The sequence below is a fragment of the Clavelina lepadiformis genome, chromosome 4 (genome assembly GCF_947623445.1).
Source record: "Clavelina lepadiformis chromosome 4, kaClaLepa1.1, whole genome shotgun sequence".
Lineage (NCBI taxonomy): Eukaryota > Metazoa > Chordata > Ascidiacea > Aplousobranchia > Clavelinidae > Clavelina > Clavelina lepadiformis.
Window position 1 is genome coordinate 10,075,316 of NC_135243.1, and position 19,843 is coordinate 10,095,158.

General features: G+C 36.9%; 1 protein-coding gene across 1 annotated transcript in view; it reads left to right on the forward strand.

Moving 5' to 3' along the window:
- The first annotated feature begins 3,718 nt into the window (after positions 1-3,718).
- LOC143451387 (uncharacterized) overlaps positions 3,719-19,843 on the forward strand; it is a 28,567-nt gene continuing 12,442 nt past the window's right edge. Inside the window, exons 1-24 of the mRNA XM_076951886.1 lie at positions 3,719-4,296; positions 4,477-4,609; positions 4,872-5,002; positions 5,189-5,321; positions 5,477-5,626; positions 5,818-5,920; positions 6,095-6,215; positions 7,189-7,360; positions 7,787-8,051; positions 8,414-8,611; positions 10,945-11,081; positions 12,286-12,445; positions 12,580-12,691; positions 12,770-12,950; positions 13,651-13,785; positions 14,124-14,305; positions 14,564-14,710; positions 15,140-15,290; positions 15,584-15,785; positions 16,119-16,266; positions 16,922-17,108; positions 17,439-17,666; positions 19,467-19,559; positions 19,647-19,774. Of these exons, the coding sequence (XP_076808001.1) occupies positions 3,782-4,296; positions 4,477-4,609; positions 4,872-5,002; positions 5,189-5,321; positions 5,477-5,626; positions 5,818-5,920; positions 6,095-6,215; positions 7,189-7,360; positions 7,787-8,051; positions 8,414-8,611; positions 10,945-11,081; positions 12,286-12,445; positions 12,580-12,691; positions 12,770-12,950; positions 13,651-13,785; positions 14,124-14,305; positions 14,564-14,710; positions 15,140-15,290; positions 15,584-15,785; positions 16,119-16,266; positions 16,922-17,108; positions 17,439-17,666; positions 19,467-19,559; positions 19,647-19,774 (4,112 nt within the window). The 5' untranslated portion in view covers positions 3,719-3,781. The remainder of the gene's footprint in view (positions 4,297-4,476; positions 4,610-4,871; positions 5,003-5,188; positions 5,322-5,476; positions 5,627-5,817; positions 5,921-6,094; positions 6,216-7,188; positions 7,361-7,786; positions 8,052-8,413; positions 8,612-10,944; positions 11,082-12,285; positions 12,446-12,579; positions 12,692-12,769; positions 12,951-13,650; positions 13,786-14,123; positions 14,306-14,563; positions 14,711-15,139; positions 15,291-15,583; positions 15,786-16,118; positions 16,267-16,921; positions 17,109-17,438; positions 17,667-19,466; positions 19,560-19,646; positions 19,775-19,843) is intronic.

Consider the following 19,843-nt stretch of genomic DNA (forward strand, 5'->3'; position numbering starts at 1 on the left):
TAAATGAAAATGCCTGCAAGCACTGACGAAGGACTCTGAAAGTGGCATCAAAGATCTGCCCACGCGATCTTAGATATTGATCGGCTCGCTATCAATAAAAAAGATCAGTATTTTCAAGCACAACTTACTGACCTGCAATGTTATAGAAAGGGGAGAATCGTAACGTAAGGTTTGAAATACAAGGTTTCCCAAACTTGTTTGTTATATGCTGGTTATTTCGACCTTGCTATAACATAATCATGCTCTAACTAACTAAACATTTCAAACTGGTCCACGGTAAAATCGAAAAGACGTTTTGTTTGCCAGCAAAAATTGATATTAAGTTTGTTTTTGCGTAGGACATGTATAGTGATAGCAATGGCTGGTCATAGTTTCTTGCGTCGTTAGCAGCATGCAGATGGAGCAGTATTTTGTGCTCTTATGTAATACGCAGTCTACCATTTTTTATTTTCTTGTCATTGGGGCGATGGAGATAAAACAAGAAAAATGCCAGTTGTTGTAATGTACTGGAAGGAAGTGGCAACGCCAAAGACTTTAAATGTGCATGAAAATAATGGGTGGTATTAAGTTGCTCGTAACAATCAACTAGCACGGTCACTAAAACCAATGGTAATCGTGGTGTTTTTGTTATGTAGCCTAACAATTAAACAAGCCAAAATATTTGGTGGTTTAGCTCAATTTAAAGGGACTTCTCTGGAATTTTAATTCTTTGCATGAATTTCATAACGGAATTTTATGGCTTTTACTGTATTATAACCAAGATCAATATAAGACAACCCCTGTAATGCGAGCCGAATTAATCCGGGAATTTTCACTTTCTGGTGCGTTGCGTTGTCTTTCAACTGCATAATTCATACCTTTTATTTCAGCTGCAACTTCCTCTAAAATATATCATAAAAGTCGGTAAGGTAGCAAAATGAATCTGTGTACATGATATATGATATATGGCTATATGCCATTATAATAGCTTTTGTTTTATTTTTCGTACCATGAGCCAGAACAGCGACAGGACGTAAGACTTTTGTCAGGCACTCCAGGGTTCTGGCACCTGACTGACTGTTAGTCATTGCAAAAAGCAAACAATATAACACACGAAAACAAAAACTTATATTGTTAGCGTTTTAAATTCATGTAATCCACACCATACAATCATATATACATCCTAAAGAATAATTAAATATTTTATAACCAAAGAAAACAATTTAACAAAACTGGCAGACAAGATTTGTGTTTGAACGTTGGCCAATGCAACTTAATAGCCTGCTAATAAATTAGCATTTCACATTTTCCATTCAAAACTGTAATTGTAACTTTTGTGAAAGGTGTAAACTAAAATTTAGATTGGCTTTATTAAAACAACACTTTTTTCCCTTCTAATTACTTTTTAACAACGATGCGAGATAAAACACAAAACATTGAAGATAAACATGCCACGCCGCTTATCAAGTCGTCAGTAATCTTTTTCCAAGATTTTAGCTTGTTGAACGTTAACACTTGAGTTACGACAAACACCGATTCACCTACTGAAGGTATCCGCATAAAGCTGCAGACCAAGCATTGACATACAATATTACAGAATTTTCTGCCTAAATAGAATTTGAAGCATTGCTTCAGACAGTTTTACAACAATTCTTTGAATACGTTCCGCCTGCAGATGAAACCTTTATCGTCGAGTTGGTCAGCTTTCATTGCAATGTATGGAATTAATATTCCTAAAGAAAGAACTTAGTTAAGAATCCTTGACTACCCTTGTATTATAGTGTAGGTGTTCTTTCTGGGATATTAGATTAGGTTGTTATTGAAGCTTGGGACGTAAAATTATTATTACATAAACTATTTGTGTTTAGTGAAAGACCTGTCCGCGCTATTGATCGGTAGACTTCGTTGCTTTCGCAATACTATTCATATGAAATTTTGTTGACCTTGTAGTGGCCGCAGTTGATTTAATCGGACCGCTTTGGGTTTGAGGCCACCATAACCCACACAAGGGAGAGTGTAAAGCAAACTTTGTATAGAACAACACAGAAATGGAATTATTGTAGGCCTACGTCTGTACCTTTTATTTATTTTAAATAAATCTGTTTGTAGCTTTGTTAAACAAAGATTTAGTGTAAAAGCGCAAGTTAAAAGTTATACAATAACAAACTGTTGCAAAGACATGTGCTGTTGCTTCGTACCAAATAGAGAGAAAACAACCGCCAGTTCATTTTAAAATCTTACACCGAAGAACTAATTTTTTCTCTTGTTGAAGATTGACTGCAAGTGGTTCTCTCTTATCGCTGATTCTAGCAGTTCCTTTACCATTTCTTAGCTTGAACTGTTTCCCGTAGCGGCCTGGTACAAGAGGTTTTCCGCCTTGATTCTAGACTAGTGATGGCGCAAACTACTGAACACTTCTTATGTTTGTTTTGGATCAGCCAGGTAGAAGTTTTGCCGGACGCTTTTAGTTTGTCAATTTCGTTTGTAATAAACGCAAAATATTTCTGAGCTTACCAAAGGTTTATAAAAGGACTTGGGCGGCGAGTATAAAGGAGACCGTGCTGTGAACAGATTTGGCTCATACAGCCATGTACGACTTACTTACAGCATATTTGTCTATGAAGCTAAAGATGTCGTCAAACTATTTTTGCTGAAATTAAACAAAGGATGAGCGGTTGTTTTCTCGTATTAAGTTTAGCTTTATTTGCACTCGAACAGTTTGGACTGTATTAGCAAACAGTGTTGAGTGGTTTTCAACGCAAGACGTTTTGCAGGTCTCTGATTCAAAGCCTGATTTTGTGAAATGCTATAACTCGAAAGCTTGTAAACTAGCCGTCCTGACGTTAAAATACAATTTTGCTCGTTGGATGTTACAAAGTATGATTGAAAGTTAATGCCATTTGCTAGAAATAGGCTACAGTCCCGTTCTTTGTGCAGCACGTTTTCTTTGCTTGTTAAGTTGAAGAGATTAACAAGAATATTGGATTGTTTTGTGTTTCGGCTAAAACTTGTTGACAGCCGTCAATTAATACATCTTTATACATACCGTCATTTATACAAGTATATGTGGCGTGCTATTGTTTTGAGAAGGTTCGATTGGTGAAGTACTATAAATACAGCGCAGCTATAGACGGTAAAAGTATACGTTAGTCGAGGTTAAATTTTAAGTACAGTAGGCACAGAATGACTTCTATGGTTTTCTTGGCCGTTTTCGGCTTCGTTATAATAGGCAGACCAAACATACTTACTTACAGCTAGTACAGTTTAAAAGACTTAGTTATTATTTTTCGGTGAAATGGTACGAATTTCATTTGTGAAAAACATTACTGCATATACCGTAAACGAGAATAGTTTGTACGAATATGCAAAAGTCAAATTGGTTTTCTTAGCTGAGCTGGAGTTTATTAAAATTAGTGCATAGATTGTAAAGTTTTGTTTGTTCTGTTTTCAGTTTACACAAACCACTAAGTAGAAAACATATCGACAACCGGATAATCAGGATAAAGTCATGATCATAAGATGCGTACCTCTTTCGGAAAAGTCAATTGGTGCCACAAAGCACTGGTTTAGTTTGGCTTGTAAAATGGATTTGAAACCTGTTATTTAAAGTCATTGACCCAGAAACTACCTTCTGTTAGATGTACTGTTTTACTCGGTTTGACAGTGTTACTGGCAAATGTTGCAATGGTCCACTGATGATTATCAGGAAATTTGTTTTTTCTATCCATTTTACAGCGTGTAGGCCCGCTTTAGTTAAACGAAAGGTTAATACGTAAAATGTTCTAAGCTGAACAAAGTAACAATGGTAATCAGCGTGGGAATAACCTGTTTCTGTCTAACAGTGGCGGTCAGCTTCGCTAATTCGCAGCCATTCGATTTTTCTACGGACTGCATATCATGGGGTACTTTGATAACAAATTCAGTGTTGACCGCATCCGTATCTTATTTCGCTGATCACCCACGGAATGAGGAAAAGGCAATAAACCCAGAGGTTATTAAGCCGCTTACACCTGCCAAAGTGTTCCAAGCTTATTATGGAGACGGCGCTTCATCTTCCGAGTTTAAGGCCGCTATCTTGGATCTCGTTTATGCTCCTTCTCCAGAAAACATCAAAGAAGACCGGAACCGCATCCGGAAGGATATCAAGTGGCTGGCCAATGCGGGAAGCTCTGATCTTGCGCGGACGAAGATGGGAACTCTAATCGCTTCTGTTGTAAAAGATTTTGCTGGGGAAAGCCAAAGTTGGTTGCAAGATAAATGTCTGCCGTACTCCGCATCATCCGATGCTTATAAAGCGGTTGGAGTCGAATTTGCGAGGTATGGAATCAGAATCTTTTTCGGCGGACTTAGGAAGGTCTTTTCAAGACTTAAACTGAGCGACGATGATTTCTCACCTTTTATTTTTTGTGAATGTTTTAAGACTTTTTAAAATCTATTAAAAATCCTAAATATAATTGCTGTATGGAGAATGAATAAACTGTGAATGTATCTTTTTAGACTCCGCAATGAGATTGGCGAATCCCGTTACGCCCAGTTTCTTGGAACTGGAATAGGATCCACGTTGGCGTTTGTTATTGACGACACAGGAAGTATGTCTGGTGAAATTTTAGCCGCAACAAAAAGATCTAAGGTAAAAAGATTTGTGAAAAAACTTACTTTAGTTGCTCGCAATTTTCATCATAAAACTTTGGGAAAAAGCAATTTTATTGACTTCTTTAATTAGAAAAAAGGGACGCGTTTTTGACTTTTTACAATAGTTTTGAATGAAAATTTTTTACGTCGACTTTATCCGTAACTCATTCCGTTTAGAATGCTACTGACGGAGAAATGCTTTGCAAATCATGTCTTGATAAAGATTAATAATTAATTGATTATTCCATTTTAATTGACAGAATATAATCGACCACTTGCAAAACTCGCTGGATCGTCCTCAAGATTTTGTGCTTGCGCCATTCAACGACCCAGAGGTTGGACCACTGACCGCCACCAAGGATGCTAAGGTTTTCAAGAAAGCTCTTGACAAGTAATAGCTTATCTTATACCATCTAATGCAAGAAAAGAATAGATTACGGAATTAAAGCAGTGGCTTGGAAAACCAGACTTATTTTACTTAAATTGCGTACCATGCTCTACTACTCAGAAACATCGTTGTTGATGCGCGAGTCAGACTTTTCGACTTGTTTACCACATAGACGTTCTGCTTTCTTAGATTGAGGGCTCATGGCGGCGGCGACCAACCAGAACTGTGTTTAGGCGGAATTCAACTCGCTTTAGAATCAAGTCGACCTGGTTCCACCCTTTACGTCATCACAGACGCTGACGCAAAGGACTATAAACTGCAGGTCAGTTTGTGAAATGCTGGGTATGGTCAGGTAATAGTTGAATTTTTATTTGGTCACTGAATAGACGTTTCTATAGTAAGCATACCTGTCGCACTTTTTGTCGCTTGCCAATATTTGGTGTCGATCATTAATAAATTGTGTTTCTTTGTATTCAGGACAGCGTGATCGCTGAAGCGAAACGCAAAGGTACTGTTATAACCTTTATGCTGACCAATGACCTTTCATACTGCTCTAGAAGTTCAAAAGAAAATTATAAAACGTGCATAAACCTCTATCGGCACATTGCGAATGAAACCGGGGGAAAAGTATGTGACGTGTTTTAGAGTTCGTCGCCCTGTAGGCTTTTCACCACTGTACTGTACGTATTTGCACAATAACCGGCGTTTGACACTATTTTTATAGATAAATGTCTCACGTACCTTATTTAATATTAATACTGTATATTCGCAAGTTATACAGTAATACCTTATCTCCAACAAGCTTTTGCATATTTCAGGTACTCGTTGTTTCGCGTTCAGCAATTTTTCAAGCAACCGAAATCATTCAAACTGGAATTAAACAGGGCTTGGTAGTTGTGAAAAAAGTTCGGGTTGTAAACGGTAAGGAAAGTTCGCTACCAGCTACTAGTTGAAATGCTCTTATTATTATCATTTCGTTATTACTCTCACAATACATAAACGCTAACGCGATGTAAACTGATACCACATGTTAAGTGCTTCATATTCCACAATATAAACCCCAACGGCATACAACATTGACTTTGTATTCCGCAGGCGAAAACCGTAGAATTCGATTTCCCGTTGACCATACTATGAGCGAAGTTATAGTAGAGGCGCAGGGGGAATGTGGAACCCTTCAAGTTCTCCACGAGAAAACATCTGTTTCGGCAGAGCCGTGAGTTTGGTGCTATCTACTTCTATTATAAGTTGCTGTGTTTTGCCACTTTCAAATAATTTTCTTGCCAGAAGGTTTAAAATCTCCTTAGTTAGATATTTCCTTTTGTTTTAAGTTTCCATTTTCACGCTTATACTCACTCGTGAACGCCACGTGATGTTCAATTTATACCTAACGCATAGTAACTTGTATTTTTTGCAGAAATTGTTGTTCTTTGCGTAAGAGTTTGGTTTGTTATTGTGTTTATTATCGATAGTTTATCTGAGAACGATTGAAGTATAATTGCACCTTGACTGCACTTGTTCAAAAGGGAAGAAATCTATTGTAGTTAACAAACAATTACTAAACTTACCTGGTATTGACAAACAATTAATGGCAGTAAATACTGATTTTTGACCTCGTAAACTACCGAATGCGTTTTCTTTGTGCATTGGATACTGTTACTGTACTAGGGGACCATAGTACAGTCTTATTATATTATAGTCCTAAAACATTGATCCAGCGCTGAAAAGATTTTACAACACTTTTTTATTAAAATCAAGAACGTTTTTATTAAAAAGACTGCCCAAAGCAGATGTTTTTCTTTCACAGTAAATATGCGATATATCGCAACCAATCGGGTGTGAATTTAATACTTTTGGTTTCCGATATCATCTGTTTTGATATTTTTAGCAAAACGCTTTGCTTTTGTTGGCCGTTTCCTGCTGACATGTACCCGTTGCGTACGGAGGTGATCCTTATGCTTGTTTTCGGCAACGTGTTATACTGATAACAAGTTGTTCTTTAGGCCGTTAACACCAATAAGAACATCAATCAAAACTTTCAACTGTCTGCTTTATGCTTGTATAACATGATTCATTATCAAATCCACGCAATGCCGCTGTTATCTTTTATAGCAAAAGTAATAAAAAATAAATTAAGTCTTCAAAGACTAGAAGATATTTAGTAACAGCAATTTTTGCATCTTTTGCAGAATCGGTGATCTTTATTCCGTATCAATAGCGGTCGACAAACAGTATGGCGAGTGGACGGTGAGCTTAGGCGGCTACAGCGCCTCATGCGATATGACAATATCGTCGAAGTCGACTTTGGGATTTTTACTAACCCTTGGGACCGGAAATAGCAAAGATCTTGCCAACTTTAAGGTATGCAGGGGAATGCCGGATTGTTTAAGCGTTTCAATAATTTTTAGACATGTTAAACTTTTTCAAGTAACATTGATGCGGGCATGGCTTTATACATTTAGCAGCACTATTTCAATGCTTAACTTAGGCCTATATTGTGTCAATACTTATTAGTTTTACAAACATAACCTCGGTGTGTTGAATTGAAATATTGAAACAATACTGTGCGCTTGACATTATGAATAATTGAATACACTCAAACGACCAAGTAATTACGTAGACAAACCTTTCGTAAACGTTATTTATAATGATTTTCTTTATTGCCTGAATCTTAACAGGGAGGTTATTGAATCATTTTTGTGGGTGGTAATTATATGTTCGGACACATCGTGCTATTTTTCAAGTTTGCCCTTTACGTTACCTATAGTCCAACTTTCCTCGAATTAGGTGTTACACAGTAATCCATCTCCACTGGACCACCTTGGATTGATGTTAGACTTCTATGGACTTGAATCCAGCTCCGATTTTGGTCCTGAATATCATTCCGGTGCGGGATCCGACACCGTTTCCGATTTTAACAAGGTGGCCACTGTTCGGTTTTTAAACGAATTTGGTTCCGACGTTTTGACCCCGATGCCTGTAAAAACGGAAGCAAATCAACCGATTGGCTCTTTGAGAAAGTATGCGGCTGTAGAAGGAATGGACAGTCAAGGTAAACTTAGTTTTTCTCAATTGTGGAAAAATACTTTTTGCCTGTCGTTACATTTTGCGTGGTTCCAATAAAACCCTTTTTCCACAGGTCAGCTCTTAAGTTCTGCTTTACGGTTAAAAACAAAATTTAAATCATCAGTATGAAGAACAATATTTTCGTTCTTTGTTTGAACGTTATGGACGCCATGACAATGATTTTCTAAGAGCGTTGTTTCTAGTTTTTTGTCAATAATAAAATTAAGTTACACAACAGTTGTCGAAATACATTGCATAGTATACTAAACAGCTTTAGGCCTAAATGTGTGGATATAATCGCCCATTAATGGAACATATCAGTGAATTAAAACCTCCGATTGATATTAGACTTTGATGGATTGGATTCCGATTCACACCAGATGACCAATGGTCGGTTTTTGAATGAATTCGAATCCGAAAGTCTTACTCCGACGCCTGAGAAAACGGAAATCAATCAGCCGATTGATACCTTAAGAAAATTCTTTCCGAAGGGTATTGGCGGGAAAGAACCTTTTTATGTGGCAATAGAAGGAATAGACAGTGAAGGTGAAGTGATACTTTTTCTCTTATCTATCCTGTTTTGACTAAAGATACACGTCGAATTAATATCTTTACATCGCAAACTATACGTTGTGTCCATCACTTGTCACGCCTGAACCACGTTATGCAAAACAAAAAAGTTTTCTGGCAAATTCGAACGAGCCATAAAGGATAAATACACGAGTGATACTATCGAGTTTTTAGTTGTTGATCTCGCGAAACCTACATGAAAGACTATACCAATATAATATCTTAGGAAAGGTGTTCAGGGAATAACACTTGCCGCTTATAACCGCAGCATTTTGGAATGTTATAAGGTCATTTGTAAAGGGCGGCATTGCTTCTCATTTTTCGCTCCACCGCTTTATTGTCAGCAAGTCGCATGTGCAAATCGTAGCATCATCTGATATGAGCTGTTGGTACAAAGACGCTTGAATAGTTTGAAATGGGGAAGACGTTTGATGTTAAAAGATATGCGTGAAGTGCCTCCCCAACTTCAAAGGAAATATTTGCTTTTATTTGCGCACTCATAAAATGGTATAAAGTAACCCGTTGACCGTTTCATTATCTTGACGCGGTCGAACCGAAAGATTTCAAGTTTTACCGACAAATCTTGCTATGGCAGGCTTACCAATTCTCTTGCTGGATAGTGAAAATTAGTAAAACGTCGATTCTTTTTTAACTTTGCTATTTGATCTTACTGTGAAAAGTTGGTAGTAGTAATTTATCACGTCATCACCTTTGTGAGGTGTGCGGTCAAAAGCTCTGTCGCTTATTTTTGCCATGATGAAACATCATTTAAAAACCGTCATGCTTGAAATGCAAATTCGGCCTTGTACGAACATGTTTTAAATAACCTTACCGATGCGATAAACGCCCGTCCACGTATCAAAGAAATGTTTGCCTTGCATGCAACTCCTAAGCCTTTTGATAAGTTCGAGGGTTTTTCAAGCACTTAATTTGCAAATTGGCACCGGCATTTTTACGGTTGAATTTTGAGTTGTGCAAATTGAAAACGATGCTTATCTAGCAAAATGTGCTTCCCACGGGCCAGCGCTAAGCTCTGCTAAAAGTGCATAAACAAAATTTTTATTGTCATCACGGAAAGCAATTGGTATATCAATCCTTTGAAGGTAATGGACACCAAGGCGACGATTTGCTAAGTGTTTCGCTTATTGTTTTGGTCAATGATTCAGAGAATTCCCACAGCAATATATTTCCCACAGCGAAATACACTATATTTATTCAACAGCTTTGTATGGTTCGCCAAATATATCGTTACACAATTGCACGTAAATGAACCAGGTGCTTGTCCACATCTTTATTTCTTAAGTTCTTACTGACTCAACGCTCGGAGACTATTGTTACAGTTCTTCTGCCAACGACTGGTCACACACAATAATAAGAGCGGCAGCTTCTTGTTACTTCTATATGGGGTCATGGAGCGGGGTTTTATGCGTCAGTAAACGTGCATGCAGAATATTTCTTTACTAATATTATGTAAATTAACCTTGACTTTCCGAAAACAACATTTTGACTTAACGGTAGTCTTATCCTAGCACGTTTGTAGAAATATGTTGTTGGGTTGATCTAAGAACAAATTCACTCTAGAAAAAATATTTATTTGCGTGAACGTAGCGTGAAATTAATGTTGGTTCCCACACGTTTTCAAGCTTGAAAAAGTTCAATTTTCTGGTAACAGTCACAGCTACTTTATCACGTAAGTGGGTAACTTCCCGAAGTAATTTATTTTGCTAACGACAGCGGAACTGTTAGAAACCCTTTGTTACATTTCTGCTACAAATCATCTCTTTTGTGAGATGTCCTGAAACTGCTGACGTGTTGTATCGCTGCAAGACAGGTTCCCAAAAATTTAGCCGCTAAATGCGGCTTGAATAGCCTATACAAAATGTCCTGAAAAACATTTATTTCGTGCACTCGTTTAATGATAATACCAGCGGCGCCGTTACCATGTCACTCAGTAGTAAATATGACCAATGATTTATTTAGATAAGATTTAGAAGCCCCATTGATATCTTTCGGAGCCAGTAAATAGGCCGAGAGCCGGTTGGGATCAAGCAATTGAAACGATTATCGTATTCAGTGTCCTACTTGTTTTTTTTAACTGAATACCATTTTCTACCCGTTTTATCAAGATAAGAAATTCTGATTTTTTGGTTGACTTGCATGCAAATGTAGTTGATACACTCAACCCTAACATTTCATCTTTCGTTCCAATAGAACGATTTTTAACTGCAACTGCAATTGAAAGTTTTAATTTTGTTAACGTTTTTTTGCTGTTACACATATGTTAGTTCATAAGGCCGCTATCTGTACAGGTTCTCCATTTACCCGGGTGATTCCCCGGCTCATAACAACAGCGAACACTGTAGTATCCTGTGATTTGGGCAATGTGGTGTTTTATCCAGGAGCAAATGTCAATGTCAACATCACCGTCAGTAACAATGGACCTAAAGTAAGAAGTTTTACCAGCTTATACGTAGTGCTTTTTTGTAATCAATGTACAATACGTAAGTTATACAGTATTTTATTACTCTGAATTCTAGGTGGTATGAAGAGACCAAAAATTAATGATATATAGTAAACAAAAAAATAGAACAAATGCTTGAAACAAAAGTTATACAAGGCTAAGAGGTCCTGCTTTATGGAAATTGCCTTTGCCTGCAAATACAGTACGCTGATTACTATGTGAGAGAAGTGTATAAGCGTCGCTACAAAGCACACGTTCCAGAGGCTTTGAGCATTTCATAAGTTTTTTCAAGGTCATTCAAACACAATATTTCTATTACCAGTGTATGTATTGCACAAACTGTGTCATATTATGAGCGTCATTTCTTAGCAAAGTGGTATTTTCTAATCAGTGCAATCAGTATATATAGAATCCATGCTTTATAATTCATTATTTTCCTGCTCGTTGTATACTTTCATGTTTGAAATCAATTTTTTAAGATTATCTGTTAAAATAATCAAATGTAGTTTTAAAAATATTGTTTGGGACCTCATCAAAGCTAATTTAGCAATAACTGAAGCACCGTATAAATATACAGTAACGTATTGTTTCACATGGGTGTGTGAAAATATTAAAACGTAACTTACCGATTACTTTTACGATGTTATGATACCCGTTGGCCCGTTTGTAAACCAGATATTAGTTCCGGTCATATACTGTTTAACATTTAACGTTGCTAAAGAATTACTGTTAAATCTGAAGAAGATTTTTTAAATTCATGAATTTGAATGAAATGGAAAAAATTGTTGAAATTAAAAAAATTATCTATACTCACGTAAGAAACAACAAAATAAAAATACCAAAGAAAAAGAAATTAAGTGACACGATTTTCAGCTTGACAAATATTCTTATACGCTTCAGTGCGCACCGACTTTCAGGTTTATATGAACTGGGCTACGTGATCTCAGCGATTCAAACATAAACGTCATACCGATATTTCTGAGTTTCTGTTTTGTTCTCCGTGGTGCAAACTAGCTTGTTTGCTGAGTTCACTGTTTTACGCTATGCCACCCCAAGCAATTTGCATCCTCAGTTTAGCTTGTTGCGTTGTTAGTAACACTATTTTACTTGCAGTTTGTTATGCGCTCCAGAAGGTGACTACAGACAAGTTATTACCAAATGTAGTTGCTGTATACTCATTTTTTTGTAGGATACTTTTGTATTTGGTGTCTCTGACACAAAAGGTTTTGCGATGAAGCGCGGTTCTTCATCGAAATTCATACCTAGCGGCGGCTCTACCATTTTTCCTATCAGGCTTTCAGCACCTACCAAAGCCAAAGACGGCGAGTCAACATCTGTTACAGTCACAGGTCCTACAAAAATATAATTTTAAAGCAAATCTGCACAAATTGTTCTTCTACAAACAAACTATACTCTGATTAGCAAGCATAAGTTTATTTATATTTGTTGCCACCTGAGTTTAAGAATTAACAATATTTATCAGCACGAGGAAGCCAGCATGGGTCTTTTCAGTATGCAGTCTGCAACGCTGTGGTGGGACAACGGAAACGTCCAAGAGTCGACTCACTCGCTATCAAAGGCGTAATTAATTCAAGGTATTTCTACTATAAATTCATTTCGCTATTAAATGACAATTTTGTCCCAGGTTCAGCATAACAGCCTGCGCTTTGCAGGTTTGCCAAAACCTTCGTGACGTCAGTTGTCACTAACAACGCTGACGTAGGTCGTGAGGCAGAATTTGAGGTCATGTTACCAACGGACGCCTTTATAGTTAACATGACAATGAAACTTGACAACGAAACTATAGTTGGTAAAGTAGATGAGAAGAAAAAAGCGAAGAAAGTATATGACAAGGTACCCATAAAGTTGTGTTAAACGGGTGCTGGGTAATTATGTATGGCAAGCCATACTAGACAAAAGTGAAAATATTTTCATGAAATGTATTGGGTAGGCCAAGCGGGACAAAAAACGCAGGATTCGTGGAGTGATGAGTTTGGATCGTTGTTGGCTAAAGTGAACGAAAACGTTTTAATTTGCAAAAGCTAGCGGCCGCAAGGTACTTGAAGACTGGGTTTAGGTTACAGGCTGTAACTTCATAATCCATAGTGGAAAGTGTAGCGCAGGATTCATGGACATGCACGGCGAACGTTTCTATCAGTATAGGCCTACGTGACGTTCCTGTCCACTTTGGCTGACAGCGATCCCAACCGACCACTCCACTCTTTGCTAACGCATTATCGTCCGCCATTACGCGTTTTTCGACTTGGCCAACCCAAAACATTACATGTAATAGTTTCACTTTTGTCCAGTATGGCTTGTAATAATTATGTGCCTGAACTGCATTATGCACTGGAAATTACATCTGACATGCTCTGTTGTTTTTCAATGCTTAATTTAGAAATAAAATTTAAGTGATTTCAAAATCATGTTCATAATATGCAATATCTAATGTACAACAAACCATTGCAGATTTGACGGTTAGCTATTTGTGCTGCTAATAATAAGAATAAATACGAATTTTAGTTAAAATGTCATATATTCTGTGTGCTGTCAGGCTAAAAAGACGGGCAAAGCAGCAGGTCATGTGGCTGTACGGGACGGATCATCTCGAGTTTATAAAACCAGCTTGTTTGTTGAGCCAAGGAAAACAGTCACCTTTCAACTGACTTATGAGCAGCTCTTACGTAGGGTAAGTTAAGGCTATGAATGCGTTATTTGTCTGAAAGAAGCTCGAGCTTCGGATTCTTTATCCCATTAGCTAATTGTTGGAGAAAATTTCCCCCAAGTTTGGTTTCCTTAAATGTCTTAACGGTTAGCTCCTAACGGGAACTTGGGCATTTACAGAATCTTGGAAAATGTTTTTGTTGAAATTTTTGAGATTGCGTTTACGGATGCAAAAAGATGTTGATTTACTTGGATAGATATTTATTAATATCTGAGCAAGTTGGCTATAGTTGGTTGCCACTTGTTTGTTACTTGTTTTCACTTGACATGTCAGACAGAACTAAACGGTGACTTGTAAACCAGGTTAAAGGGTCGTACAAGTATGCCATCACCCTTAATCCGGATCAAGCAATTAAGAAACTCGCAGTGGACGTGCATATTGTTGAAGAGAACTTGCTGCATTTTGTCCGGGTTTCGCCGTTCAAAACCGACCAGACTAGCCTAAGATCATCGTTTGAACCACCAGGAACGACAATTACATATAGGTGAAACGGACATTTGCAAAATACTTCTTTTATTGCTTGTAGAAAAATATGTGGTCGTATTTTATTGTGGAAGTATTCTTTATAACTTTTCAATGAGACTGACACTTTTAACATTTTATAAGCCAGCTTACAGCTTTGTTCCAATTTTCCACATTCTGACGTGCATTTGGTAACGAATAGCATGAAGCACGTTATTTAATTAATCTATACTTCAACAAATTTTGAAGTATTTATTTAACAATTCGATTGTTTTCCCAGTCGGGACCGTCGTTCATCGCACGTCCGGTACGCACCCAACATTACTCAGCAAACAGAATTTTCCCCTTTCGGTCTGTCCGGGACTTTCCAAGTACAGTATGACGTGGACCGAACTCAAATGTACGGAGACGTTACGCTTGCAAATGGGTGAGAGATTTTTGTTATTCTTTTCTTTTTCGCTTTTTTCTCACTCTGATATTTTTCAAGAAACTTGTTTTGCGCTAACTCAGCCTCAAACCATTTTATATTGCTTTTACGGGTTGATAATTCAATCCTAGAAAGACGATAATTGCGTTTGTGGCACTTAAATTTTCCCATGTGCTTTGCTTGCCTTCACACTTTCTTCATTAAAGTTCATTTTTAACTGGCGGACAAATCGTATTCTCGTGGTGTTTTAGACTTTAGAGGAACAAACTCTCAGATGTTCTTAATATTAAATTATTAGTTAACTTAAAAAGATAATCACCGGCAATGACACAGCTACGGATGTATTTTTTCAACCGTTGTTGGATACTTTTGATTTTTTGGAGAAAGTTAGCTATAACTGTCTGTAACTTTTCGACTCTTTGTGTCCAGATATTTTGCTCATTTTTTTGCCCCTCCATCACTTCCTGCTATGCCAAAAATGATCCTTTTTGTGGTGGACATTTCTGGTTCTATGTTTGGGCACAAGATAACGCAAATGAGAGAAGCTTTAGCTTCTGTTCTCCGTGGACTCAACAAAGATGTACGTATCGCTTTTTTACATTATCTCGGTGCAAGAGGTTTTCCCGGATAGCTAGGAAGATTATTCATAAAAGCACAAATTTAAACACCATGTGTAATAAAATAAAATGTGTTGGTGCGTTATAATTCAAATCTATCTTGCTTTTTTAACGTCTTTCATTAAACATTAGTAACAATTAGGTAATCAAGGTATTTTTTTCGAAAACAGCTGCCTTTACTATATGCGATATGACACATATACTGTATCATATAAAAACTACAGTCTTTAGTGAACATAATTTTTGTTATGAACAGGATTATTTTAACTTGGTATTTTTCAACGACAATCCAAAACCTTGGATACGTTTGATCATGTCGCCTGCTACCAGCGCCAGTATTGATGACGCAATAGAGGTTCTAAATCAAGAAAAACCAACCGGAGGGACCAACATACTAGCAGCCTTTGAAGCTGCTTTTGAATTAATGAGTCCTTTTCTGCCAGAGTTACCGCCAAACGGTGAATTTAATTTTTTGCTTACGTAAACAGATATGTTTATTTATGTTATTTCCTTATAATTTTATTTTCGAGTGACATATTAGAAGTAAACATGATTGATGACACTTTAATCCAACCATAAAGATCTTGTTTATTATAAAGTTTACGTGGGATGTTTAAGCTAATTTATACATACAATTTATTTTGTTTTAACACTATTCTTAGGAAACACTTTTTGCACCTCTGACAACAATTCCAGTCAAATATATGGATTTGAACTAAAGCAAACCTTTATAGCTATTAATAGATATTATCTAACTTACTAATGTTTATTTTCCGAATTTATATTTGCAGCAACATCTTCTAGCTCACCACTACCACCTATCGGCGATGTCCAAAACCCTTCAGTCGAACGGTATACACGTCTCCGCAGGATGGCGTCAGTGACGGAAGCTGATGTCAAGAACTACGCAAAAATGATGATCTTTGTTACCGATGGAAGGTATGGGCTACTTTATTATCAAAAGCAACTTTATAACTAAAACGTTATTTCTATCACTGTTGTGCTTTCTTGGTCACCGATATGTATTTTGCGTAGCTTATATACTTCGGTACAGTATCCATTAGTGCTCAACGCCTTCAAGTATTAGATTAAGTTTTTCACATATTGTTGTAAAACTGAGGCGGAACACGTTACGTTTTTGGCATAATAAAAGTCATAATTAAAACTGCTAATGATAAACAGAACAACCAATAAGAAAAGGAACGTTTTCGATTTGAAAATTCTTTATTATTTTAACGTTGACTTCAACGCAAAAAAAGTTACATTTAATTATAAATTTCCTCAGATGTGAAAAGGCTTGTCACTATGAGACACATTTGGCCAGATAGGTTACCTAGTGCGGGTATAATTATCGCTGAGATTTTGTAGGCAGTAAGAGTACTGAAAATGTATATGGCATTGCTGCTGGATAGTTTGATCTCATGTATAATTTTTTTCTATCCTTCTTATTGGACAATGTTACACATTCAGCCTAAATCTGCTCAATGCAAACAACCGTTCGGTCGTATATCGTTATGGATTGTGGGGTTCAGTTTTGCGTGAACATGGCGATTATTTCTATGCGGTCTTTTATTTATTTTTTGTGCACCTACAGAGCTTCCGTTGGAGAAACGCAAGAAAACACAATCTTGGAGAGGGTGACGTCATTAAATAGAGAAAGAATGAACATACATACCATGGGCTTCGGTGCACTAGCTCAAATGAAATTAATGGAGAAGATTGCTGCCCGCAATGGCGGTTTTTCTAGACGCATCTTTGAAAGTTTGGACGCCGCGGCGCAGGTGCAGCAATCATATACCTCCCACTGCGCAGTTAACATTTTATATCAATTTGTAATATGTGTATATGTATGAAATGATATGAATATATGTACGAGTATGTGATTTTTGCGATTTAAACACTTACAACAATTGGGGTCATAAACTCACAAATCACTAGCTGATACGGTGTCATCGTAAATCCACAATTTATTTTAATAACCCACCCACCAAAAACATGTTTACTTTCCAATTATAGCTCTTTCTCATGTGGTCTAAACTTTAGGCGTAAAGTAAAGGTTTACTTTTAAGGACACCGACGTCGCAACCTTTTTTGTCTTTGTCATTTTTTAGATTGAAGATTATTTTGAAGAGGTGGCTAATCCGCTTATGACCGACGTCACGATCACGTATCCGGATGAAAAAGTCCAAGATTTAACCACTAACACGTTTAGTGTCTTTACCGCCGGTTCAGAGCTGGTGCTGGCAGGCAGAGTGAACTCGGAGCTTTTGAATGGCGGAGAACAATCATTGGTACGAAAGCGTCGACAAATCGTCGAACGTGGACTGATCCATGGACGGGTGAGATTTTACAAATCATTCCGGATGTTATTTTGTCCAAATGTTTAATATTTTCCGTTAACTAAGTCTTGCTGAAAGGTTAGGAAGATAAACAAAGTTATAGGTTTACATTACAAAATAAACGTGGCAACTTACTTGATATCAGAGATTGACAATCCGTAACAACTTCCTGAGATACACCACAAAACAACAATTAAAACCTTATATCAATATAAGTACGTATTACAACCGAAAAAATTATGCACTTGCGGTATGTCAGATTAAGTTGACGTCCAGTAACTTTCTGCTTGTTATAAAACCGTCTCTAATCTCTAAACCAGAACGCGACTAACAGGTACAGTGGGAACTTGTTTTTGTGAAAGCGATAGAAGCTGGAACAGCATTAATTCAACATAAACACGGCGTTGTCGTCAAATTAATTTTAACCTTCAGTTAATTGTTGCCTGAAAGCACTTATACTGAGGTTAATCTCTATCAGAAATTATAAAAAAAGAAGGGCACGATAAAAATGTCAATGAAGCTGGTGTCCCCAATGGCAATTTAATTTTGTGACTGTCCTGGATCCAATCATAAATGCAGAGCTAACATTTAAAATCTTGTTGCGATGTTGTGAATGCTGTAGTGCAGTAAGTTATAACATATACAAATTCTGTTGTGTATAATATCCACTATAAGCGATAGTTAAAGATTGCTTGAGACTATTTTTTCTAATGCTTAACTTACGACGTGAGCTACACATATGTTGTATCGTTTATTTTTCATCATAGACTTTCGGAAGCGAAGAAATTGGCGCTGATGTTGTTAATGCATAATAGAATAAAAGCATGCTCATAAACAGAGAAACATATCAATCATTTGGTATATTGATAGTCCAATCATCAGCGCCCTTTTCCTTCTTTGATACTAAAGTAATTATATCGACAAGTTTTGTAATGTTAAGCGCCAAGAAATCATCAAGATTTCCTTTATCAACATAAATTGCAATCGTAAACTTTCACTTTAATGTTGTATTGCAATCACGTTCGTTACCCGATGCTAGCGTTACCTGACGCTGTTATGATGGACATAACAGCAACTGACGCGGTATAAATTTTAAGAGATACAGTAATTGCATTTGTATATGTTGCTATGTTGTTGTATAGAGAAAACATTTTCACATAATTAAATCGATTAGGTTTTACAAAGCCCACACTTTCCTGTAGTTTTGATTTATTACTTTGGAGTTTGAGTGCGTTTCGTCAACTTTATGGTTTGTTTACTTTATAACCTCATACAAAATACTTTTGACGAGATTGTTTTCAACAAAGTGCATCGATTTGAAGATTACATAGTAACAGCAATAGACTTCAAGTTGTCATGTTTTTGCGACCGAATGACGCAAGTGTATAGTGGAAAGTAGTTGTGAAAGAAAAAACGTGTTTCTGTAAAAAATTCCGTTGTCAAATTCACGTTAAATTCATTGCTAAGTACAATCCATCTTAAATAGTTTTGTGTACTTTTACATTAGCGAAAGTGACATAATGCTGATTTTGAGTAGCATCGTAGTTTATGATGGTGCTGGGTGTCAATTGAAGGTGATTACATGAAAAACATCACCAAAACTGCGTTGAACAAACTAAACTTGACTTTGATACTTTGGTAGTAAAAACATCATTCAATTTATATTAGTGTAGCAAAAACTTCAAATTTATACAAGCCCGATGGCTTACAGATAGTGATGGAACACAACAGCAGTTTTGATACTTCTTGCTGCTAAATAAAATGTTTTTGCATCAGTAAAATATAATCAACTTTCAACAGGTTACTGGCCGAACTTTTGAAAACGACATTGAGCTCGATTTTGACGTAGACGCGACTTCACCTTCTCCGCATATCACTACTTCACAGCACCAGGTAAGATGCACTATATACGTACGTTGACGTAATATTTGATAACGTATCACATTTAGTCTTATATGATACACGTACTCTATTTTTTAGATACAGGACTTCAGTGAACGTTTGTGGGCTTTTTTAAAAGTTAAAGACCTTTTGCGACAAACAGCAATCGTGGATAATGCTACGGTGAAAGCGAATATAAATGAGCAAGCTTTGAACATGTCACTCAAGTAAGAGCATTGCATTAAATCTGTTTTAGATAAGTTGGAGGTTGGCTTTGAACGCAGTGTGCAGTGTAC